The sequence below is a fragment of the Eretmochelys imbricata genome, chromosome 3 (genome assembly GCF_965152235.1).
Source record: "Eretmochelys imbricata isolate rEreImb1 chromosome 3, rEreImb1.hap1, whole genome shotgun sequence".
Taxonomy (NCBI): domain Eukaryota; kingdom Metazoa; phylum Chordata; order Testudines; family Cheloniidae; genus Eretmochelys; species Eretmochelys imbricata.
This window is the reverse complement of record NC_135574.1, coordinates 2,330,265-2,356,608: the sequence shown is the minus strand read 5'-3', so window position 1 is coordinate 2,356,608 and position 26,344 is coordinate 2,330,265. Positions and strand designations below refer to the sequence as shown.

Here is a 26,344-nt window from a genome sequence, read left to right as displayed (position 1 = left end):
GGGTTGGAAGGGACCTCAGGAGGTCATCTAGTCCAACCCCGTGCTCAAAGCAGGACCAATCCCCATCTAAATCATCCCAGCCAGGGCTTTGTCAAGCTTGACCTTAAAAACTTCTAAGGAAGGAGATTCCACCACCTCCCTAGGTAATGCATTCCAGTGTTTCACCACCCTCCTAGTGAAAAAGTTTTTCCTAATATCCAACCTAAACCTCCCCAACTGCAACTTGAGGCCATTACTCCTTGTTCTGTCATCAGCTACCACTGAGAACGGTCTAGATCCATCCTCTTTGGAACCCCCTTTCAGGTAGTTGAAAGCAGCTATCAAATCCCCCCTCGTTCTTCTCTTCCGCAGACTAAACAATCCCAGTTCCCTCAGCCTCTCCTCATAAATCATGTGTTCCAGTCCCCTAATCATTTTTGTTGCCCTCCGCTGGACGTTTTCCAATTTTTCCACATCCTTCTTGTAGTGTGGGGCCCAAAACTGGACACAGTACTCCAGATGAGGCCTCACCAATGTTGAATAGAGGGGAACGATCACGTCCCTCGATCTGCTGGCAATGCCCCAACTTATAGTCCGAAAATGCCATAGGCCTTCTTGGCAACAATGGCACACTGTTGACTCATATCCAGCTTCTCGTCCACTGTAACCCCTAGGTCTTTTTCAGCAGAACTGCTGCCTAGCCATTGGGTCCCTAGTCTGTAGCGATGCATAGGATTCTTCCATCCTAAGTGGCAGGATTCTGTACTTGTCCTTGTTGAACATCATGAGATTTCTTTTGGCCCAGTCCTCTAATTTGTCTAGGTCCCTCTGTATCCTATCCCTACCCTCCAGCGTATCTACCTCTCCCCGTAGCTTAACGTTATCCGCGAACTTGCTGAGGGTGCAATCCACCCCATCATCCAGATCGTTAATGAAGATATTGAACAAAACCGGCCCGAGGACCGACCCTGGGGGCACTCCACTTGATACCGGCTGCCAACTAGACATGGAGCCATTGATCACTACCCGTTAAGCCCGACAATCTAGCCAGCTTTCTATCCACCTTATCATCCATTCATCCAGCCCATATTTCTTTAACTTACTGGCAAGAATACTGTGGGAGACCGTGTCAGAAGCTTTGCTAAAGTCAAGGAACAACACGTCCACTGCTTTCCCCTCATCCACAGAGCCAGTTATCTCGTCATAGAAGGCAATTAGATTAGTCAGGCATGACTTGCCCTGGGTGAATCCATGCTGACTGTTCCTGATCACTTTCCTCTCCTCTAAGTGCTTCAGAATTGATTCCTTGAGGACCTGCTCCATGATTTTTCCAGGGACTGACGAGAGGCAGATTGGCCTGTAGTTCCCCAGATCCTCCTCCTTCCCTTTTTCAAAGATGGGCACTTCATAAGCCTTTTTCCAGTCGTCTGGGACCTCCCCCGATCGCCATGAGTTTTCAGAGATAATGGCCAATGGCTCTGCAATCACATCCACCAACTCATTTAGCGCTCTCGGATGCAGTGCATCCGGCCCCATGGACTTGTGCTCATCCAGATTTTCTAAATAGTCCTGAACCACTTCTTTCTTCACAGAGGGCTGGTCTCCACCTCCCCATGCTGTGCTGCCCAGTGCAGTAGTCTGGGAGCTGACCTTCTTCATGAAGACAGAGGCAAAAAAAGCATTGAGTACATTAGCTTTTCCCACGTCCTCTGTCACTAGCTTGCCTCCCTCATTCAGTAAGGGGCCCACACTTTCCTTGACTTTCTTCTTGTTGCTAACATACCTGAAGAAACCCTTCTTGTTACTCTTAACATCTCTTGCTAGGTGCACCTCCAGGTGTGATTTGGCCTTCCTGATTTCACTCCTGCATGCCCGAGCAATATTTTTATACTCTTCCCTGGTCATTTGTCCAATCTTCCACTTCTTGTAAGCTTCTTTTTTGTGTTTAAGATCAGCAAGGATTTCACTGTTAAGCCAAGCTGGTCGCCTGCCATATTTACTATTCTTTCTGCACATCGGGATGGTTTGTCCCTGTAACCTCAATAAGGATTCTTTAAAATACAGCCAGCTCTGCTGGACTCCTTTTCCCCTCATGTTATTCTCCCAGGGGATCCTGCCCATCAGTTCCCTGAGGTTGTCAAAGTCTGCTTTTCTGAAGTCCAGGGTCCATATTCTGCTGCTCTCCTTTCTTCCCTGTGTCAGGATCCTGAACTCGACCATCTCATGGTCACTGCCTCCCAGGTTCCCATCCACTTTTGCTTCCCCTACTAATTCTTCCCGGTTTGTGAGCAGCAGGTCAAGAAGAGCTCTGCCCCTAGTTGGTTCCTCCAGCACCTGCACCAGGGGATTGTCCCCTACACTTTCCAAAAACATCCTGGATTGTCTGTGCACCTCTGTATTGCTCTCCCAGCAGATATCAGGTTATTGAAGTCTCCCATGAGAATCAGGGCCTGCAATCTAGTAACTTCCGTTAGTTGCCAGAAGAAAGCCTCATCCACCTCATCCCCCTGGTCCGGTGGTCTATAGCAGACTCCCACCATGATATCACCCTTGTTGCTCACACTTCTAAACTTAATCCAGAGACTTTCAGGTTTTTCTGCAGTTTCATACCGGAGCTCTGAGCAGTCATACTGCTTTCTTACATACAATGCAACTCCCCCACCTTTTCTGCCCTGCCTGTCCTTCCTGAACAGCTTATATCCATCCATGACAGTACTCCAGTCATGTGAGTTATCCCACCAAGTCTCTGTTATTCCAATCACATCATAATTCCTTGACTGTGCCAGGACTTCCAGTTCTCCCTGCTTGTTTCCCAGGCTTCGCGCATTTGTGTATAGGCACTTGAGATAACTTGCCGTTTGTCCTGATTTCTTAGTATGAGGCAGGAGCCCTCCCCTTTCGCATTCTCCTGCTCATGCTTCCCCCCGGTATCCCACTTCCCCACTTACCTCAGGACTTTGGTCTCCTTCCCCCGGTGAACCTTGTTTAAAACCCTCCTCACCAGGTTAGCCAGCCTGCTTGCGAAGATGCTCTTCCCTCTCTTCGTTAGGTGGAGCCCATCTGTGCCTGGCACTCCTCCTTCTTGGAACACCATCCCATAATCAAAGAATCCAAATAAATAAAATAAATAAAAATAAATGCTGATGCACCACACATTCAATATTTAGAACTCAAACGTGTCTGTGGATAAGAATGTCAAATGCTCAACAGATTCTGCATAGTTCATGCTGTTTAAGAGTGATAGGGTTTTATGTCGGTAGAGTGCTGATTAAAATAAATACTATGCTGGAGCTAGAAAACTCCACTCAGAGATGCAGCCTAGCCATTCCCAGGGGCTTTCGCACAGAATGGAAAATATGGAGAGAAAAAAATCTTGCAAGAAAAAATGTAGCTTTTCTTTTTAGCAATCTGAATTCCCATCTTACATGACATCTGGGAAGACGTTCTAAGCCTCTCAGTAAACCCATTCTGGACCCAGTTAATACTCCGGGGGGGATTCTGTGCCAAAAAAATTTCAAAATTCTGCATAAAAAAATTAAAAATTCTGCATATTTTATTTGTCACAATAATACAATATAATCACACCAGTTTCAATTGTTTTAGTAATTTATTGAAACTACAATACAGAAAAAAGTCACAATAATTATTCAGCGTTTCCTAAACACATGAAAGTTAAGTTACAAACACTTGGTAACTAATACCCTGCGTTCCAGTTATAATCCTGGATTTTCATTTAAATTACATTACAGAACACCAAACAGCATAAAAAAAATTTTTTTTAATGTAGAATGTCATTTTAAATTGCTCAGAATTTCACACCTGAAAGTCATACAGTTTTGCTAATCATTGTCCTGGACCTGGCTGGGGACTTTGGGAAGTGCTTGGTTCTGACTGTCCTGCCGTTTTACTGACTGCTTGGTCAATGTTTTATTTGCCCTCAAAGCCTTTTTTTTAAAATGGGTAAGTAAAATAAATCCTGAGCTGTAATCTAACCCCATTGTGCCACTTTGGCACAGGAGAAAAGTGAGGAAGCCCATAGATCTTCCAAGCTGAGGCGTCCGTTACTGTCATTTATAATAAGGGTCCTTTACATCACTCTGGCAATGTAGGGGCCTTAAAACTTTCACGGGCTTTATGCTCCTGGGGGAATTGACTGAGAATGGGAACAGTTAACTAACAATAGGAACATTAACAATGTTACTATGTAGGCAGGCTGCTTCATTTCTGCCTCAAAGAATGAGATCAATTAACCATCAACAGCAACTTTAACAATGTTACTACACAGTCAGGCTCTACGTTTGTGCCTCTAGCCTGCCTCATGCATAATAAAAAGCCCTAACCTTCCACGCCAGGGAGCTGCAGTCGCAAGAGAGAGAGACAGAGTGTCTCTCTCTCTCTCTCTCTCTCTCTCTCTCTCACTCGTTGGCACACACTCGTCTGCCCAATGGCGATCAAGCACGCAGGTGCACACACTTAGCCCCCTCTCTCTCAGGCTGCGCCAGGCACGCTGGAACAGACGCGCTGCTAGGGAAGAGGCACCTGTACCCCAGCAGGGTTTTTTTGCATTTTTCGGGGGGGGGCGGGGGGAGGCACAGAAAAATGTGGGCCATATGAGTTCTGCACCCCCGGAGGGTGTGCAGTTAAGGGTTTCTGGCAGATCCCTGCATCCCTTCCTCCCGCTTCAAAAGAGGCTGAGCAAAAATATTATGAGTTCCTTTAGACTTATCCCCCCCTTCCCCCGGGGTCCCTAGTAGCGTCTGCTGCCACTGTGAGAGAGGCAGGGACATCAGGGTGCAACCCAAAAACAAAAACACTCAAAAAAATTAGACCTTTTTGGTAGGAAAGTTTATTCTACTAGGGGGTTTCAACTCAGGATTGCAAACCAGTAGACGCTGTTGGGCAGGTATGACTTTAACATATGGGACTCCATGCAAAAATTTAAAGACTGTTGCCGAAAGATGAGAGGCAAGGGTTCTCCTTCCTAGTGGGCAAGGGCCTTGTTACAAGCTGCTCTGGACACAGCTGCCGGGTCCGTGGCTTCAGCAATGGCCATGCATAGGAGTTCCTGGTGGCAGTCCTCTGGGCTCATGTAGGAGGTCCAACAGACTGTACAGGACCTGCCTTTCGAAGGAACGTCACTCTTTTTGGAGCAGATGGATGCAAAGCTTCTTGGTCTAAAGGACTCAAGGGCAACCCCACACTCCAGCCCCTTCCAGGAATCACTACATGCCTCCTCAACCCCTCTGGTACTCTGCCCTGGCTACCCATCAGGACCTACAGAGGAAAAGGAATAGGGATTATAGGATTAGATCACCTCCACCTTCCACCTCTGCATCAATGCCTGCTCCACCTAGACATCCAGGGGGTTCTGAGCAGGCGTTTTGATGGGATGCTCAAGGAAGTGGTACCAGTTCCCATAATGCTAGACTGTATTTTTCCTTTGTTTGCAGAATTTCAGAAAGAAGGGTTTCTACTTCCATGATTTCCTAAACCCCAAAACCAAGGGACATCTCAGGCCTATTTTAACCCTGCATCAAGTGAACAACTATCTCAAAAAGATAAAGATCCGTGTGGTCACCCTGGCATCCATTATTCCCTCTCTGGATTCTGGAGATTGGTATCCCGCCCTTGATTTAAGTGATGCCTACTGAGCAGATTAGGAGTGCAGGGCTGCTCTTACCTGGATGACTGGCTAGTCAAGGGCCAGCCTAGGGCTCAGGTTATTCAAGGCCCTAGGCCTACTGATCAATGCAGACAGTTTACCCTTTGGCCAGTACAGAGGATAAAGTTATTGGGGCAGTGTTGGACACTATCCAGGCCAGGGTGTTCCTCCCAGAGTTACAATTCCAATCGATCCTAACCCTGGTGAAACCTCAAATGTCATCCAGTCACAACAGCCCAAAAGTGTATGAGGCTTCTACACCATCTGGCCTTGCACACATATGTGATACAACATGCGAGATTGCACCTCAAACCTCTCCAAACTTGGCTAGCCTCAGCTTCCTCACAAAGCTGTCTTTGTCTGGATACTGTACACACAATACCTTCCTCAATTTTAATTTCCCTGAATTGGTGATTGGATCCTCTCAACATTCAGGTGGACATTCTCTTCATCTGCCCTCAACCGTCAATGACTCTGGTCTCAGATGTGTCGGTGGTAGGGTGGGGAGCCCACCAGAGATCCCTCAGGACTCAGGGTCTTTGGTCACCGAGGGAGCTCTCCATATCAACATCAGAGAGCTCAGGGCAGTTCACCTTGCCTGTCAGGCTTCCCTGCCTCATATCACAGGGAGAAACCTGTTTGTTCTTACAGACAACACCACAACGCTGTTTTACTTCAACAGGCAGGAGGAACTAGCTCATCCTTCCTTTGTCAGGAAGCAGTTCACCTATGGGACTTTTATGAAGCCCATTCAATCAGAATGAGCTAGTCGATCATCTTAGTAGGTCTTTCCCCAGTCATGTGTGAAATCCTTGCTGATCTTGAACACAAAAAAGAAGCTTACAAGAAGTGGAAGATTGGACAAATGACCAGGGAAGAGTATAAAAATATTGCTCGGGGATGCAGGAGTGAAATCAGGAAGGCCAAATCACACCTGGAGTTGCAGCTAGCAAGAGATGTTGGGAGTAACAAGAAGGGTTTCTTCAGGTATGTTAGCAACAAGAAGAAAGTCAAGGAAAGTGTGGGCCCCTTACTGAATGAGGGAGGCAAGCTAGTGACAGAGGACGTGGAAAAAGCTAATGTACTCAATGCTTTTTTTGCCTCTGTCTTCACGAACAAGGTCAGCTCCCAGACTACTGCACTGGGCAGCACAGCATGGGGAGGAGGTGACCAGCCCTCTGTGGAGAAAGAAGTGGTTCGGGACTATTTAGAAAATCTGGACGAGCACAAGTCCATGGGGCCAGATGCACTGCATCCAAGAGTGCTGAAGGAGTTGGTGGATGTGATTGCAGAGCCATTGACCATTATCTTTGAAAACTCATGGCGATCGGGGGAGGTCCCAGACGACTGGAAAAAGGCTAATGTAGTGCCCATCTTTAAAAAAGGGAAGAAGGAGGATCCTGGGAACTACAGGCCAGTCAGCCTCACGTCAGTTCCTGGAAAAATCATGGAGCAGGTCCTCAAGGAATCAATTCTGAAGCACTTAGAGGAGAGGAAAGTGATCAGGAACAGTCAGCATGGATTCACCCAGGGCAAGTCATGCCTGACTAATCTAATTGCCTTCTATGACGAGATAACTGGCTCTGTGGATGAGGGGAAAGTGGTGGACGCGTTGTTCCTTGACTTTAGCAAAGCTTCTGACACGGTCTCCCACAGTATTCTTGCCAGCAAGTTAAAGAAGTATGGGCTGGATGAATGGACGATAAGGTGGATAGAAAGTTGGCTAGATTGTCGGGCTCAATGGATAGTGATCAATGGCTCCCTGTCTAGTTGGCAGCCAGTATCAAGTGGAGTGCCCCAAGGGTCGGTCCTCGGGCCGGTTTTGTTCAATATCTTCATAAATGATCTGGAGGATGGTGTGGATTGCACCCTCAGCAAGTTTGCAGATGACACTAAACTGGGAGGAGAGGTAGATACGCTGGAGGGTAGGGATAGGATACAGAGGGCCCTAGACAAATTAGAGGATTGGGCCAAAAGAAATCTGATGAGGTTCAACAAGGACAAGTGCAGAGTCCTGCACTTAGGACGGAAGAATCACATGCACTGCTACAGACTAGGGACCAGATGGCTAGGCAGCAGTTCTGCAGAAAAGGACCTAGGGGTTACAGTGGACCAGAAGCTGGATATGAGTCAACAGTGTGCCCTTGTTGCCAAGAAGGCCAGTGGCATTTTGGGATGTATAGGTAGGGGCATTGCCAGCAGATCGAGGGACGTGATCGTTCCCCTCTATTCGACATTGGTGAGGCCTCATCTGGAGTACTGTGTCCAGTTTTGGGCCCCACACTACAAGAAGGATGTGGAAAAATTGGAGAGAGTCCAGCGGAGGGCAACAGAAATGATTAGGGGACTGGAACACATGACTTATGAGGAGAGGCTGAGGGAACTGGGATTGTTTAGCCTGCAGAAGAGAAGAATGAGAGGGGATTTGATAGCTGCTTTCAACTACCTGAAAGGGGGTTCCAAAGAGGATGGATCTAGACTGTCTCAGTGGTAGCTGATGACAGAACAAGGAGTAACAGCCTCAAGTTGCAGTGGGGGAGGTCTAGGTTGGATATTAGGAAAAACTTTTTCACTAGGAGGGTGGTGAAACACTGGAATGTGTTACCTAGGGAGGTGGTGGAATCTCCTTCCTTAGAAGTTTTTAAGGTCAGGCTTGACAATGCCCTGGCGGGGATGATTTAGTTGGGGATTGGTCCTGCTTTGAGCAGGGGGTTGGACTAGGTGACCTCCTGAGGTCCCTTCCAACCCTGATATTCTAGGATTCTATGATTGGTCTCTTCACCCGGACGTAGCCAAAGGCATTTTCCGGCAGTGGGGGACTCCCCCAATAGACCTATTTGTGAACAAGTACAAGAGAAAATGTTACCAATTATGCTCCCTTCTGGGTTCTATCACAGACACCTCCCTGCTACCCTGGATGGAAACTGCTTCCCCCCAGTCCCACTCCCACAGAGAGTGCTACTAAAAATCAAGCAGGACCATGCCTGGGTTATATTAATAGCCCCAGCATGGCCCTGCCAATACTGGTTCTGCACTCTGCTGGACCTCTCAATGGCGACTCGTCTCACTCCTGTTGCACCTGGATTTGATCACTCAGGGCCACTGTTGGCTCCTCCACCCAAACCTGTGTTCCCTTCATTTAAAGGCCTGGATGTTTCTCCACTAAATCCCAGAGAACAGGCTTGCTCAGAGCAAGTTCACCAGGCGTTACTAAGTAGCAGAAAGCCTTCCACCAGACTCACCTACCTATCAAAATGGAAGTGGTTCTTGTTCTGGGCTTGCTAAACCGGAGTCTCGCTGACACACTCATCCATCCAACAAATACAAATGATTTTTGCATGGAGTCTTTTAAAACCAGACTCCTTTCTTTAAACTAGATAAATTAGTGCCTTAGCATGGGTGAGGTAGCAGGTGGGGTTTATAGGCCTCCGTGCAGAAGTGTGTTTTTTCTCAAAGGTGGGCTGAGACAGATGGAGCAGCATGGAAGAAGACCCAGAGACAAGAGTGAGAAAAGGAAGCAAAGGGGAAGTCACAGCGTGTGGGAAGAGCTGGGGGAGGAATGCAAAGTGATGGGAGCAGAAGGGAGAGCAGGAGCCAGGCTTTTAGGGCCTTGAAGACAAAGAGAAAAGTTGCTTTAATCTAGTGTGAGGGAGGTGGGAAGCCGTTCACCCAGTTAACTCAATTTATTTCGTAAGACTGAAAATGGAGATGATTTAACTCTGCTTATCACAGTGATTCTAGATTTGAAATGATCATGAAGACTAAGTACTAATGGACTTTGTGAGTAAGTTTTAGAGGCACGATCACAAGTTTTTGCCTTTCAGAAGGTGTGCATAGAGGGAAAGGAAAATATTCTGAACAATTCTGATCAGAATTCTACAGGAAATGTTTCATATCTAGAGCCAGCAAATGAAATGCTTCCCAATGAGCTCTAAATACAGGGTGCAAGGCAAGACAACTGTTCTATGACATTCATTGCAAAGGAGCAGGGACTTGTGGGGATGCTGTAAAAGCTTTTTAATACTTTTTTCTTCACAGAAAAAACTTTCATAAAAGAGACAACAGCTCTGTCCTAGAGGTAAGATAGCTGTAGGCATTGTTCTTCAGTTGATATGATCATGTACTAAATAATCCTTTAAAAAAAAAAAAGGCAAGGAAATTGTCTGCATCAGTGAAATGATATGTCTGCAAATCCCTGTGTCAGATTATCAGTACTTTAAATGGAATAAAGTAAAAGATGTATATAAAGTCAAGCAGGTTGCAACCAACCTCACCTTCACTAGAGAAGTGCAGTTTGCTGGGACTACAGGTCCCACTGTTCACTTCTTGAGCCACTGAATTGAAAACAGTCGTGCATGCTGGGGACTGTATTTTCCGCCAGCCACAACTCTGTATCAAAGGTAAAGGCAGCTACAGGCAGAATTTATGTTTAAAGTTGGGCACTTAAAGCTAGAAGTAGTTTTTGTAAATTTGACCCCTAGCCTGTGGGAAGCACTAAGGTCACACCTGATCTAATAGACAAGTTGGTAGTATAAATACAGACAAACTCATGTCTTTGGTTTTACTGCTAGCAAAGTGATGTATAATCATGTAATGAAGATAGAAATACTACTAGCAAAAAAATTCATGGATTGCCAAATTCAAGACTGTCTAAATTAGGCTTCTCTGTAAATTCACACATTGCTAACACCAGGGCAGGTCCAGACAATGCACTGGTTAAAATTCCAGGAGCTGCCGACTCCTACTATACTCTGTTATTGGCTGAGCTTGTGAAGCGCGTATGCTCAAATTGATGGCATTTCTCTGTTTGGAAATAATATGATCACTTGAATACCACATCTGCTAGATTCCAAAATTTCAGAGAATGTTCTAGGCATCAGTAGTCAGAACCATAATGATTTTGATGAAAAACAAAGAAACCAAGAGTGGGAAATGGGGGACATATAGTGCCCCTGACATCTGGTTAGCAGAACCACAGCTTCAACCCCCACCATAATCCTCTAAGGATCAAAGAGCTGATCATGGCACAAATTAACATCATTCCAGCATCACAAGAGCCCTCATTTTAGTTCAGCCTGTATCAGTTGATCTTAAAATGCTGACACTCTGAAAGAGAAAGCAAAGAAAGAATAAGAGTGGGGGGAGGGGCACACACGGAGCCCCTTCCATGGGGGGGAAGGGCTGGCACACAGAACTTCTGTTGGGAGTGTGAGAGTGGGGGACTCTTGTAAGCAGGGAAAGAGGGATATACACAGCCTCTGGCCTGTGTGAAAAATGGGGGACCTGAGCATGAAGGCTACACAGAACCTGTGCATGGCAGATGGACTGTAGGCCTGGGACCTAACTAAACCCCTTACTAAACCAGCCTTGAGCAGCCCGGGATGAAACTCAGGGATTTCATCACTGAAATTAAGAAAAATAATGCTAGGCTGCTAATAAAGTACCCCCCCCCCCGGAATGTCCCTAACAAGAGTTATAACCCACGAAATTATAAAATCAAAGCACTCGAGCGTTACCCATTTTAAAAATACACAAAACACCAACAAATAATAACAAATAAAATAAGCTCTAACCGGCAAATGGATGCTAACCATCTGCACAAAAATAAATTACAATTTAAACTTAAATAAAAAACAAAAGACAATGCATAATTAATTACATGTTACTTAAAAATAATAGATTTCATAAATATTTTTTAAAAAAATTTACCTATATGATATAAATAAAAAACAAAGCTCCTTAAAAATCAACTTCAAACTACAATACAACAAGCTACAAAATATCATACCCTGCACAACAATAACGTATGAAAGCACCAATCCCCCCTAAACAAATAAATCCTAACTAGCCATCAAATAAAATTTGTATATTAAAAATGGTAAGCATCGTAGATTTGCTTAGCATATGTATTCTGTATATATTGATAATAAATAAACGTTTAAAACACAGTTACATAAAGCTCTTTCACTAAAAAAGGGCCTGCAAACCCGTAAAGCCCTAAGCCCCATGAGTAAGGGTAGGTGCCTTATGCCCCAAGCCCTAAAAAAAATTAATTGGGTCATACCCTAGGATCTTGGTAGGGTATAAACTGGGTGCCCCAAATTGTGCGGTTAACAGGAGGACCCTGGTTTGGTCCTGGGAAGGCAGAATGGGGGGCACACAGAGTCCCTAGCATGGGGGGAGTGGGGAGACACAGAGTACCTGGCATGAGGATGGGGATGGCCAGGTTGCAGCAAGTCCTGGACAGAGGAGAATGGGAGGGTGTCATAGAAGGTGTCTGTGGGGGAGAATGGAGATGGGGATGTAAGGACCTCTGCTGTGTGCAAGGTCAGCCTACAAAAGTAACGAAATGTATGATTCCATAGTTTGAGTGAGTGGCTCAGGGTCTCACAAGAAGTCTGCGCTAGCACTGAGAGTTGAGACCAGATTTCCAGAGTCAGACTCTATGCCCATGTAAGTCAATTTACACTACCAGAGAATTTGGCTCCCTGAGTCCCAGTCTCATGCCTTAACTGCAGGATTATCCTTCCTTCCTTACACTAGAAGTCTTGTAGTTGCTGTATCTAGTTAAACTGAAGCAGTGGCAGGAGCAGTGGGACATTTTAGGAAAACATCCAAGTGTGAACAAGGTCAAAGAGATTGAGTCAGTTGAACTAGCCTGTGGGAAGCACCAAGGGCATCCCTGTCTTCAAAGGGACAACGAGAAGATGTTTCATTTATTGATGATCTATGTATCCAACAGTATCAAACTAACAAAGATCTGAAAGACGCAGGCTAGCCAACTCACCATGAAATACACAAAGGAACAGGACTGCCATGTACCAGCTGTACAGGACCACTTCTGTCTAAGAGCTAGAGAGGCAAGGGGTCTTGTTGTCAGACTGGTTCAGTTCTCTGCTCGGATGTAGTGTGTGAATACACTAAATGTTGTGTTCTTTGCTTCTGTTGAGTAATCTGTATAATGGGAAGGACAACACAGCAGCTCTGCATATATAAACTGTCAGGGGAGCAAGGTCATCCCCATTATGTCAGGAAGCTACACCTATGGGACTGGTGCATACAACATTGGATCATCTTGGTAGCCCTACATCTTCCAAGTGCCCAGAATGATACAGCAGTTCACTTAAACAGAAAGAGCTCCATCAGTGACTAATGGGAATAGAAAGACTCAGTCTAGGTCAGGTATTCCTAAAATGGGAAGTTCCCTCAGTAGACCTATTTGCTACCAATGTGAACACAAAGTTTCCAGTGTTCTGCTCCCAGGGAGGAGCAAGCCCAGGATCTCTGTCAGACACACTTCTAATTAGGTGGGGAAAGAACCTGTTCTAGACTTTCCCTCTGTTCTGTTAATCCCAAGTGTTCCAAGAAAGATTTTACAGGGCAGAGTTCAGGTAATATTGATAACTCCAGCTTGGAGGCATCAGTTCAGGTACTCTGACATGGTGCATGAATCAATCAGTCCACCTGTTCCACTTATAAACCTATAGGGCATCATCTCACACCAGCGTCTGAACCCCTTGCAGATCTTCATGGCTCTTGAAGCAAAGACAGTAGATTTCGGAAAACATAAGGGCAGCAAAAATGACGTTCTAGTTATGCATCACTTAGTGGCCAAAGGGGACAGCTCTCTCTGAGTCTGTGAATGGGGGATTCTCTTGCTTGGAGGGCTGGAGATGCTGTTGCTTGATGTAAGTGAGAGGCATAGCTTCCTCGATTTACGTTTTAGGCATGAGAAGGCATGCTGTTTTTGTTTACTTTGTAACCCTTCTATTCTTGCTTGGTATGACTTAAATCTATGTTCTTTATTAACAAACTTAGTTTTACTATAAACCGTCTCAGTGCAATGTACTGACGTAAAGTGTGGGACCTTGGCTAAACTAACAGCCTAGTATGTGCACTGTCTCTTTGGAGACAGCAAGCTTAATAATTACTGAGAGTGCCCAGTGAGAGAGACTGGACACTATAGAGATACATTTCTGGGGAACTTGGGTTCCCTGATTGTTAACCTACAAGGCAAGGTTAAAGCGTGCAGAGTCTCAAAGAGTGTGCTGGTGATTCAGACAGGCTGATGTGGAATGGAGCAATCTCACCGTTTAAGCCCCAGCAAAGCTCCCTCTTGCTAAGGCAGACAGGTAACCCAGTGGCTTACAGTTCTGGCTGCCCTGAGCAGAGCATCATAGCATGTTTGGTTGCGCCAAGTTTATCAGTCATTCCAGATCTCTCTCTATAAATGATCTGTCCTTACCCTTGTTTATTACTCAACCAATCTTTGCTCGTAAAGTTTTTGTAAATGACACAAAGATTTTATGCTTCTACATCATTGATAAAAATATTGGAGAGTTGGCTGTGAACTGATTCCTGCAGAGTCCCAAACTGATGATTACTATTAACACTTATAATATGAGATCTATAATTTAGCCAGTTTTTAATCCATTGGGTGAGGGCTATGTTGATTGTGCATAGTACAAATATTTTAGCGTTTTTGTCCTGAGGAGAAACTCAGTGCAGCAGTTCTCCTAAGAGTAACCATAGAATTGGCAAGTTAACAGGGTAGTAGCCTTTCTACAGCCTTCCCCCTTCTGCTCAAAACAGACTCAGCAGAGTTCAAGTGTCATTCTGTTTCAGTCCTTAGCTTTATGAGCACCAAAGTCTTCTGCAAATTAAGTGTTTGGTCTTGCAAAGACTTGTGCACCTGCTTAATGTTATGTTTGTGAGTAGACCCATTAATTTCAAGGGGACTACTCAGTGTATAAAGTTAAGCACATGTATATCTTGTAAGGAATTGGGACCTAAAAGAAATAATATTCTTGGTTGAGAGATTCGTATTAGGTTATACCTGAGAAACTGTCAAAGAATTTCCAGAAAGCATGCTGAAAAGCTTCAACAAATTATGTGTGGAACTATCTAGTTCTAGTGTAGTCTAACAAGGAAGAATATTACTGTCAAGGTTCCTTCCCCACTCTGAACTCTAGGGTACAGATGTGGGGACCTGCATGAAAACCTCCTAAGCTTACTTTTACCAGCTTAGGTTAAAACTTCCCCAAGGTACAAACTATTTTACCTTTTGCCCTTGGACTTTCGCTGCCACCACCAAACGTCTAACCATGTTTATTTTATTAGGAAAGAGCCCGTTTGGAAACGTCTTTCCCCACAAAATCCTCACCAAAACCTTGCACCCTCCTTCCTGGGGAAGGTTTGATAAAAATCCTCACCAATTTGTATAGGTGACCACAGACCCAAACCCTTGGATCTTAAGAACAATGAAAAAGCATTCAGTTTCTTAAAAAAGAAGAATTTTAACAGAAGAAAAAGTAAAAAGAATCACCTCTGTAAAATCAGGATGGTAAATACCTTACAGGGTAATTAGATTCAAAACATAGAGAATCCCTCTAGGCAAAACCTTAAGTTACAAAAAGACACAAAAACAGGAATATCCATTCCATTCAGCACAGCTTATTTTCTCAGCCATTTAAAGAAAACAGAATCTAACGCATATCTAGCTAGATTACTTACTAAATTCTAAGACTCCATTCCTGTTCTGTCCCCAGCCAAAGCATCACACAGACAGACCCAGACCCTTTGTTTCTCCCCCCCTCCAGTTTTGAAAGTATCTTGTCTCCTCATTGGTCATTTTGGTCAGGTGCCAGCGAGGTTATCCTAGCTTCTTGACCATTTGCAGGTGAAAGGGTTTTTCCTCTGGCCAGAAGGGATTTTAAAGGTGTTTACCCTTCCCTTTATATTTATGACAATTCCATAGTTAGTTTCCTAAGTTCCTGACACAGTTGTATTATGGTGATCATGTATCTTTTCTTCAGGACTTGCCATATGAAAAGGTCAGTATCTGGTAACAGATTTTCTTTATAAATGTTATAATTCTCAACTATTTTATACCCTTTTCCTTCTTTCCTTCCACCTCTCGATAAGCATACTGCCAGCTTCTGCATCTACCTCTCTGCATGACATTGAAATATTGTGTGCTACGAAACACATGATACAGTTTTTCTCGAGCCCCTTCCCAAAGAGATGACAAACTAAGTCATAGCCACTTCTCTCCAGCGTGGGCGACTGCTGATGAGCATAACTGTGCAGTCCTAGTTTGAGGGTATGCCCCAAGAGTCAATATTAGGACCAATATTTTATTAATTGTTCGTTCTTCATAACAAACAATACTCCATGTATTGTACTATGTCATTCAGGAAGCCTGGATCCAAGCAGCACATTATCTGTATAGCACACAGTACACACTGTGATTAAATATGACATATTCTTATCCTCTAGCCACGCCCACCAACAGACCTGGGTTTCAATTTTGATGCCAATAAACAACAAAGACAGCTGATAGCCGAACTGGAAAACAAAAACAGGTAAGACATGTAGAGCTGTTTAGTGGGGAGTGTGTGGAGACAGAACATTTACTTGCAGGCTTACTTAATTATTTCTAGCATTTTGTTATTTAAACTGAGTTTCATAGGTTCCCTTGTTGAATGGTGCACCTGTTTTATTAGTGCAATTAGTTTCTGTTGTTAATTACCTCTGACAATCACATTTTTTCTTGAGATGTCTAAATATGGACATGGGGGCCTGCCTTTAGGACCTCCCCCCACCCCCCAAGTTTGAAAAAAGTGGCCCATCTTAGGTCAGAATTTGATGCCAAATACTTTGTGCTGTTCATTGCCCTAAGATGGGGGTTCCTGATGACTACAGTGGGAGCTAGACACATACCTCAGAGGCTCCCAAGTTCAAACATTTTGGTCAAGTTGACAGTCTCCCTTATGTCCTGTGTTCCTGAGAACCCTTGAGGCTCCAAGAAATCACTTAACTGTCTTATTCATTGGGCACCAGCAGTGTGCTCAGCATGGTACACACCTTAAAGCAGTTGCAGTCGCTGTCCCAATGATCTTGTAATTTAGAACCCACATTTTGTAGAATAAACCAATCAGAAAATAGCAGTATAATAAATTAGGTGCCAGCTGGTGTGGGAAAGGGGGCATTTTGAAAGGCTTCATGGAGGAAATGTGATTTGAGAAAAGGGAGGATTTCTCCTCTATTGGACAGCTTGTAGAGTTTGGAATGAATCTTAAAGAGCAGACTTGTGACGGGGGAAACTCCCTTCTCATGAGCACCTCCTTTGTTTGGGTGTAAGTATGCACTCTCTCTCTTTCTGCTCCTGGCGCCCCCCATTGGCTGTTAACCTCATCAGTTGTGTGTCAGTGGCCCAGTCCTCCAACCAAGTCACACACAGTCAATATGCACCAACACACCCCTTCTGGGGTAAAAGGTCAAACAGGGTCTATCACTGTGCCCTCATTGGTATCTCCCCCTGTGTGTCTGGGCTCAGTTCTCAGCCCCATCTGAGCTAGCTTTAAGACCATTCCTGCCCTGATATGGAGCAGCGCCCCCCAGGGCTTTTTCCCTGGAGACTACTTTTTGCCTTATCAATTCTTCTCACTCAAACTCTCCAGCCAGGTTACTCCTTCAAGTTCAGTCCCCTTCCCAGGGTAACAGAGTTCAACAAATGGTTGGCCCTCTGCAGGGTATTCAGCACCATCCTAGAGCTCTTTAAATTCTAGCCCTGAGCTTGGGCTTTTACATGAAACTTGTCCCCTTCTTTAGGCTTCAGACACTCTTCCAATGGCCAGTGAGGGGACCCAGACCCACCCACTACTCCGGGTCCCAACCCAGGGACCCAACAAATAGCAGCCAGGTGCAGCTTCCTTTAATAGCTACTGCTGTTATATCCTGGGCCACTTCCCACATAGCCCCTTCCTCTTCATCTTTACCTCAGGGCCGAAGGTCTCCACTCCTCTCCTTCCTCATTGAATGTCAATGCCACCAGAATCCATCTTCTGGTTCTCCCTTGAGCTCTAGCAAGGAGCACCCTTCCTTGCTCCTCTGGCCCCAGCCCGGAACTGACCTGCTCAGCCCCTGTACCTCGTTTTATCTGAGCCTGCTTGCTCTGATTGGCTTCTCCCCTGAAGCCTTTCTAGGCAAGCCTGATGGACCAAGCTTCGCTGCTCCTTTTCTGGAGCAGAGTGTCGTAGGACCACAATGCCTCCAGCATGAGGCCTCAAAGGGCCTGCGCTACACCCCATGACAAGAGCAAATACAGCAGATAAACTAAACTGTAGGCTCAGTGCTCCTCTGAAGTCAGGCAGAGAAGGTAGTTCAACAATTTTTTTAAAAATGAAGATTAAAGAATAAATTTTCCATCTCAATTAAACGAAAGAGGGATTTAATTTACATTTTAATAAGTGACTTCTTTGCAGTTACCAATATGTTTTCTGACCTCCAGCTGTACAGGGTACAACAGCAGTTTAGAATATACACTGTGCAGTTGGGGATGCTAGTTAATTACATTCCCTTTGTGAGCCCTCATGACAAGTTTATCTCCATTACTGTGAGCTTCTGTGGCCAGGAGCTGTTGTTTTTCACATTCCTGCTGACCTACCAGAAAACCTTGTGAAGATGATTTTGAAATTACCCACTGTCACCACTGCTGCTTATGCTGGCTTGGCATCTCTGAAACATTTCCTGCAGCAGGAGCAAACAGATCAACATGCTTTGACTAAAAATACCACTCTTCCCCCTTTAAAACAGAGCTGTTCTATTGGCCCCTACTGTAGGAACGACATTGCTGGCATATGGAGAAGTGGTGACATTGGTTAATTTCAGACTCATCATCTTTTTGGTAATAGATCTACCAACTAGTCTTGTGGCAATGTTTAGGTCTCCACTACACACCGCTTCTGGATTTCAGCCTACACCATTCACACGTGAAAGGGAATTAACGGCACTTACTGTTGCTGCAGAGCTGGGCAGAAAGCTCATCTGAAGCTTTTGTCTAGGATTTGAAAACACAGTATGAACTGTTGCCTTGTTTCGTGTTCGATCTCCTTGTCTCCTTATTTCAACAGAGAGATACTGCAAGAAATTCAGCGCCTCAGACTGGAGCATGAACAAGCCTCCCAGCCAACCCCAGAGAAAGCTCAGCAGAACCCAACTTTGCTGGCAGAACTCAGGCTTCTACGGTAAAAAAAAAAATAAATCTAAAACTTTTATGCATGTGACATATTAACCCTTCAGCCATGTGTGGCCTGCTCTCCAGGATGGATGATCCTATCTGGTACTGAGAACACAGTATTACTGGTAAATCTACAAGAACTCTAAGGAGCCATTTTAAATCTTTCTGCTGGTGATTGTTGAAAGCTAGCAGTTATATAAAACTATGTGACTTTCATAAAGTGGATTTAAAAGCAAATAGAAACATCACTTGAAGTGTATTCTTGCTTTAGATAAATAAGAAAGTTATTTGTAAGGAGGCCAGTAGAATTGGGACCATCTGCTTATTATTTACTGGACAAGTGAATGGAACAGAAGAGCAATGTCAGTGATTTGATTAGTCAGTGGGGTTTTGAAAGCACTTATCTGCAAACATTCAACCACATCTCCAGAGTTGAGGAGCAATCTTCAAACTCCTTTGATTATGTTTGCATTTTGAAGTGACAAGGGAAGACTTTTCAGTATTAACAATAAAGTATGTCATTGTCTGTGTAATCACAAGGTTGAATTCTCTGGCTGCTTTTTATTGCATCTTCTTTTGCTAGTTAGTTCTCAGTTCAGCCTTCAAAAAACACCATATGAAACCTAATGCACATCCTGAAATTTAAGCTCTTGACAGCTACAGCCCTTTGAGAACTGCATTATGATAGGATTGCAAGGGAAGCCGTGCTATATGTTCGCGTGCGTTCTGTGCATGTTGAGGAGTTCTCCCTAAGGCACAGTGCCACTGGAGTGGGGCAGCTCTGCTCTGTGCCCAGGAGAGGGCAATTCCTATAGGCAAGACTGTAAGAAAGTCGTGATTTTTTGGTTCAGAAGCCACAGTTTGTAAAAATTCCAGTTTTGGTGTGGGGTCAAATTTGAGTGCACTGGAGAGACGGCCAGGCCAAATTTGGGTGAGTGAAATTGCAACTCCACAAATAGGTAACGTTGTGACCTGGCGCATAGGGTCACAATGCCACTCAAATTTGCAACAACTATAAAAAGTTGCAATGTGTGTTAAAAGTTTGTTTCCACAACAATATTGCAGCCCACGATTTTCGTACAGCCTTACCTATAAGACCTTATCCAACCCACTCCTACAACATTAAAGGCTCTCAACATATTTATTAGCTTTTTGTATAGAAGCAGCTCAGCCCCATCGGTACTTCTCAGTGCATTGCTGACCAATATTTCCTTTGTCTCATCTGCTGGTAACATCTCAAGAGCACAAGTTCTCAAAATGTGGGCTAGAGACTCTCGGGGGGCTTGGACACAACAGTGGACTCTGTGTTTCCAAGACTGAGCTCAGTGCAGATGAGGGAACATGTAAATGTGGGGTTTTGCTTCCTGTGCCTTAGACTGACCCCCAATTATGCCCATTCATGCTCTCTGAAGCAGAAAGGGAGGGACTAGTGCACCACCAAGATGCTGATTTCTGCTACTCTCCCTCAACTTTCCATTGAAGATCAGGAGAGTGGGGAGCCAGGAACTGGGCTGCACTGATGTCAATCCCAGGAGTGCTGATTGCGCTCTTTCAGAAGATGCCAGAACTAGAGGTACTTCGAATTGCATGGAGAGAAGGCTGGAGGGGACTGGCGGGATCCAGATTAAAGAAAGCTGGGGCTGCTAGGTATCCCCATTCCCCACCCCCACCCCCCGGTTAACATTTTCCCCTGCTAATTACTTAATATTTTATAGACTGATCAGAAGCTCTGACTAAGCAATTTAAATTTAATATAAAATCACTGCTGATAAAATTTGCAGATGACAATGATTGACAGCGCGGTAAATAATAATGAGGACAGAGCAATCATACATAGTGGTCTGGATCACTTTAACCAGGGCCCATTTGAACAAAATGTGTTTTAATCCATCAGAGTACAAGGTCATACCTCTAGGAACAAGGAATACTGGCCGTATTTCCAGAATTCGAGACTGTCCTGAAAGCAGTGACTATGAAAAGGATTTAAGAGTCATAGTGAACAAGTTACTGAACATGAGCTCTGGACCTAGTGTGAATCTGTGGCAAAAGGGCGAATGTGACCCTTGAATGGATAAACTGGAGTGTAGTGAATAGGCGTAGGAGATGATTTTTCTTCTGCATATGGCACTGGTGAGACCAATACTGCATACAGTTCTGGTGACCACATTTTTACAAAGATGTTGAAAATTGGAGCAAGAGCAGATAAGTCACCAAAATTATTTGAGGTCTGGGAAATTGCCTTACAGTGAGAGATTTAAGCTAAGCGGGCTGAGCTCCTTATCAAAAAGATTGAGAGGTGACTATGTTGCGTAAGTACCTTCAGGACAAAATACCAGGTACTAAAGGGTTCTTGGGAAAGACATAACGAGAACCACTGTCAGGAAGCTGAATCTAAACAAATTCAAATGAGAAATGAGGCACAATTTTTTAACACTGAAGGTGATTAACCATTGGAACAAACTACCAAGGGAAGTGGTGGATTCTCCATCTCTTAATGTCTTTAAATCAAGACTGGATGCCTTCCTGAAAGATGCTTAGTCAAACGCAAGTTATTTGGCTTTATACAGGGCTAACTGGATGAAACTCTCACACCTATGATATATAGAAGGTCAAACTAGATGATCTAATGATCCCTTCTGACCTTAAAATCTATGAACGACTCTTGGAAGTCAGAGAGTTTCAGGCAGCATTCAGATATTTTAAGGCCAGACTGGGCCATCATGATTATGTAGTCTGACTTCCTGCATAACACAGGCTAGAGCAGTGGTGGGCAACCTGCAGCCCATAGGCCACACGCAGCCCATCAGGGTAATCCGCTGGCAGGCCAGAAGACAATTTGTTTACAGTGACCGTCCACCGGCATGGCTGCCCGCAGCTCCCAGTGGCCACGGTTCACCGTTCCCGACTTATGAGAGCTGCAGAAAGCAACACAGGCCACAAGGACATGCTGGCGACCACTTCCCGCAGCTCCCATTGGCTGGGAATGGCAAACCGCGGCCACTGGGAGCTGCAGGGGGCCGTGCCTGCGGACGGTCACTGTAAACAAACTGTCTCATGGCCTGCAGGTGGATTACCCGGACGGGCCGTAGGTTGCCCACCACTGGGCTAGAACATTTTACCAAGTAATTTTTGTGTTAAGCCCATAACTTCTGGTTGAGCTAGAGTATACATTTTAGAAAGACACATAATCTTACTTTAAAGATTTCAAGTCATGGACAATTCATCCGGTTGCTTGGTAAGTTGTTAATGAAATGTAATGACTAATAATTAACATCAGTATTAAAAAATTACACATTATTTTTATCATTAATTTGACTAGCTTCAGCTTCCAGCCATTGGATCTCATTATGCCTTTGTCTTTTAGATTAAAGAGCTCTCTACTGTCAAAAATCTTCTCTCCATGTTGTTATGGTGATCCAGTCACCTCTAACCAGCAGAGCAAGACGTCCATTCTGTTATATAATCTTGGTACTTTTATGGTTTGAATAAATACATACTATACTCCACCCTTCCATTTACCATAGTAACTGCAAACAATACTCAGTAGATCCATTTGGTTTTGAGATGATGACGTTTCTTTTCCAAGTCATTGCTATCACATTTTTCACTTCTAAAATGAGTTGGTTACTAAGATCCTTGTAATGATTCATCCATAGGTATAGATTCACGAGGAAAATTTCCAGATTCAAAGGAAGGTCAAAGCCTGTGATATAATTTATCCTGTCTTTAACCTTAGACCTGACATTATTGTATGGATGAAACCACAGAAATAAATGAGTAATCCCCTCCTGTTATCGTTTTTTTCTGCAGTTATTGTACTATTTGTTCATGATTTCAAATAATGCAGCATGACTTTCTTCGCATATAAGATATTGAGCTTTTTGACATGTGATGCTAATTTGATTCTAGGTTCCCGACTGTAGGAAACTTAATTCTCTTTGAAAATTCAAACAAACAAACACTAAGCCACTTTTCTTTCAAATCTGTTAAACATAGGACTTTCATTCTAGCAGGCTTTAGAATGGAATAATTTTCAATACCCAGAAAGGAAAAATTCCCTTCTGTACCTGCAGATTGGCTTGTGTTGTGTTACACTTTACACAGGTTCTATTGCAGAAAATGCTTCACAAGTTGTATGTCAGATTACTGGATAGAAGCACCTCTGTAAATTCTCAGTTCAAGTTAATGGCATTCCATTGTCTCTTCCTTCCGGCACTCTGCACTCTGTTTTCATTTTTTTGGTGGTTCAGTCTGACAGCATCATTAGAAGGATGCTGGCTTTCTTTTCAAATTGCATTGGTTTAAAAAAAGTGCTTCCCACCATTATAATTCTGACTTTGGGTGTCTGTATTTCATAGTGAAAAATTTGATTGTTGCATGCCATGTTACAATAGGAGTCGTGGTTAGCGTGTTACGTTTTGCTCTGATTTTGTTAACTTTAAGGGGGAGTACTAAACAAAGTGAAATATAACAATGTGGTATATATGCCAATCAGCCAGCTCTGAATTTCCCTACGTGCCCCAGAAACAGCCAGAGTTTCTTTTGACACTTTCTTCCATGTAACTTGAACAGGCAGAGAAAGGATGAACTAGAACAGAGAATGTCTGCACTTCAAGAGAGCAGAAGGGAACTGATGGTGCAGCTTGAAGGGCTAATGAAACTGCTCAAGGTAAACACCTTTGTCTCAGACCTTCCTCCCTCGCATGTGCCCGAGCTTTGCTCTCACTAGACTCCTACATTGCTGGTGTCGTTACTTCCCTCAGTGATCATGTACAGATAATCTTGTAAACAACAGTAAAAAGCCACTTCCATTTCGGCTCTGCATATTGGGAAGGATGGTTAATGTGCGATTAGGTCCACATGCTGCTTCTTGTGTTAAAGTTGTTGAACACTCACAGGCTTTGGGAGGTATGGGAAAGGGAGGATAGATTTGTTAATTGACTAACCAGTCAGCCTATGGTCTATAGTGTCCCAATGTAATCATGGAATGCTCCAGGCTTAGCCTGAAAACAATTTGGAAGCTACAGCTACTACGTTGCAGAATGTGGCTTCCTGCCTGGCTGGCAGTCTGAGCCAAAAAGAAAGTGTTACACTAATTCTCCATAGCCTGCACTATATCCTGTTTGCTTTAGAGTGTGATTCAGGGTGTTGGGTCTGATCTGTAATACGCTTCATTGTTCTGAGTCTGGGCTATCTGAAGGTCTAGCATTCTTCCTATGAGCCATGTCTACAGTTGACATCTGCCTGGACATTAAGTTCACCCTATTGTAGAGGAGGGTTAGTTAGTGAATGTTTATAAAGGGCTTTGACGATAAAAGGTTCTAAGTATGAAATCACAGTCTGGGATTGTGACCCTTTTAATACAGATATGCACATTAAGCTCATTATGAGAAGGGTCACCAAAAATGATGAGTGGTGTGGAACAGCTTCCATATGAGGAGAGAACAAAAAGCCTGGAACTGTTCAGCTTAGACAAGATATAACTATGGGGGGATATGATAGAGGTCTATAAAATCATTCATGGGGTAGAGAAAGTGAATAGGAAAGTGTTATTTACCCCTTCACATATTGTAAGAACCAGAGGTCACCTAGTTTTAAACCGGACGTCTATTAATTTCACTAACATAAGGACAGGTTTCAGAGTAACAGCTGTGTTAATCTGTATCCGCAAAAAGAAAAGGAGGACTTGTGGCACCTTAGAGACTAACAAATTTATTTGAGCATAAGCTTTCATGAGCTGCAGCTCACTTCATCAGATGCATGCAGTGGAAAATACAATGGGGAGATTTATATACACAGAGAACATGAAACAATGGGTGTTACCATACAGACTGTAACAAGAGTGATCGGGTAAGGTGAGCTATTACCAGCAGGGGGGAAAAAACCTTTTGTAGTGATAATCAAGGTGGGCCATTTCCAGCAGTTGACAATGTGTGAGGAACAGTGCGGGGGGGAATAAACATGGGGAAATAGTTTTACTTTGTGTAATGACCCATCCACTCCCAGTCTTTATTCAAGCCTAAGTTAATTGTATCCAGTTTGCAAATTAATTCCAATTCAGCAGTCTCTCATTGGAGTTTATTTTTGAAGTTTTTTTGTTTTTTTGAAGAATTGCCAATTTTAGGTCTGTAATTGAGTGACCAAAGAGATTGAAGTGTTCTCCGACTAGTTTTTGAATGTTATACTTCTTGGTGTCTGATTTGTGTCCATTTATTCTTTTACGTAGAGATTGTCCAGTTTGGCCAATGTACATGGCAGAGGGGCATTGCTGGCACATGATGGCATATATCACATTGGTGGATGTGCAGGTGAACGAGCCTCTGATAGTGTGGCTGCTGTGATTAGGCCCTATGATGGTGTCCCCTGAATAGATATGTGGATACAGTTGGCAACGGGTTTTGTTGCAAGGATAGGTTCCTGGGTTAGTGGTTCTTGTGGTTTGTGGTTGCTGGTGAGTATTTGCTTCAGATTGGGGGGCTGTCTGTAAGCAAGGACTGGCCTGTCTGCCAAGATCTGTGAGAGTGATGGGTCGTCCTTCAGGATAGGTTGTAGATCCTTGATGATGCGTTGGAGAGGTTTTAGTTGGGGGCTGAAGGTGACGGCTAGTGGCGTTCTGTTATTTTCTTTGTTGGGCCTGTCCTGTAGTAGGTAACTTCTGGGTACTCTTCTGGCTCTGTCAATCTGTTTCTTCACTTCAGCAGGTGGGTATTATAGTTGTAAGAATGCTTGATAGAGCTCTTGTAGGTGTTTGTCTCTGTTTGTGGGGTTGGAGCAAATGCGGTTGTATCGTAGAGCTTGGCTGTAGACAATGGATCGTGTGGTGTGGTCTGGATGAAAGCTGGAGGCATGTAGGTAGGAATAGCGGTCAGTAGGTTTCCGGTATAGGGTGGTGTTTATGTGACCATCACTTATTAGCACCGTAGTGTCCAGGAAGTGGATCTCTCGTGTGGACTGGTCCAGCTGAGGTTGATGGTGGGACGGAAATTGTTGAAATCTTTGCTCACTCGATTACAGACCTAAAAGTGGCAATTCTTCAACAAAAAAACTTCAAAAACAGACTCCAACGAGAGACTGCTGAATTGGAATTAATTTGCAAACTGGATACAATTAACTTAGGCTTGAATAAAGACTGGGAGTGGATAGGTCATTACACAAAGTAAAACTATTTCCCCATGTTTATTTCCTCCCCCCCTCCCAAACCCCCCCCCCCCCGGCTATTCTTCGGACATTCTTGTCAACTGCTGGAAATGGCCCACCTTGATTAGCACTACAAAAGGTCCCCGTCCCCCCACTCTCCTGCTGGTAATAGCTCACCTTAAGTGATCACTCTGGTTACAGTCTGTATGGTAACACCCATTGTTTCATGTTCTCTGTGTATATAAAATCTCTCCACTGTATTTTCCACTGAATGCATCCGATGAAGTGAGCTGTAGCTCATGAAAGCTTATGCCCAGATAAATTGGTTAGTCTCTAAGGTGCCACAAGTCCTCCTGTTCTTTCTGCGGACATAAGGAAGTACTTTGTTGCAAGATGCAGAGTAAGCCTGTGGAAACTTGTTGCCTGGGGATGTTGTGAAAGCCAAAAATATAGCTGGGTTCAGAAAAGAATAAGGAAAGTTAGTGAAGGACAAGGCCACCCCGCCATATTAGCCAAGATGTCCCGGGGCGCAACCCCACGCTCTG

General features: G+C 44.2%; 1 protein-coding gene across 19 annotated transcripts in view; it reads left to right on the top strand.

Moving 5' to 3' along the window:
• DTNB (dystrobrevin beta) overlaps positions 1-26,344 on the top strand; it is a 375,219-nt gene that overhangs the window by 261,951 nt on the left and 86,924 nt on the right. For all 19 annotated transcript variants that reach the window (XM_077812270.1, XM_077812266.1, XM_077812264.1 and 16 more), the window contains 3 exons: positions 15,920-16,005; positions 18,556-18,669; positions 23,235-23,331. In XM_077812270.1, coding sequence (XP_077668396.1) covers positions 15,920-16,005; positions 18,556-18,669; positions 23,235-23,331 — 297 coding nt within the window. The remainder of the gene's footprint in view (positions 1-15,919; positions 16,006-18,555; positions 18,670-23,234; positions 23,332-26,344) is intronic.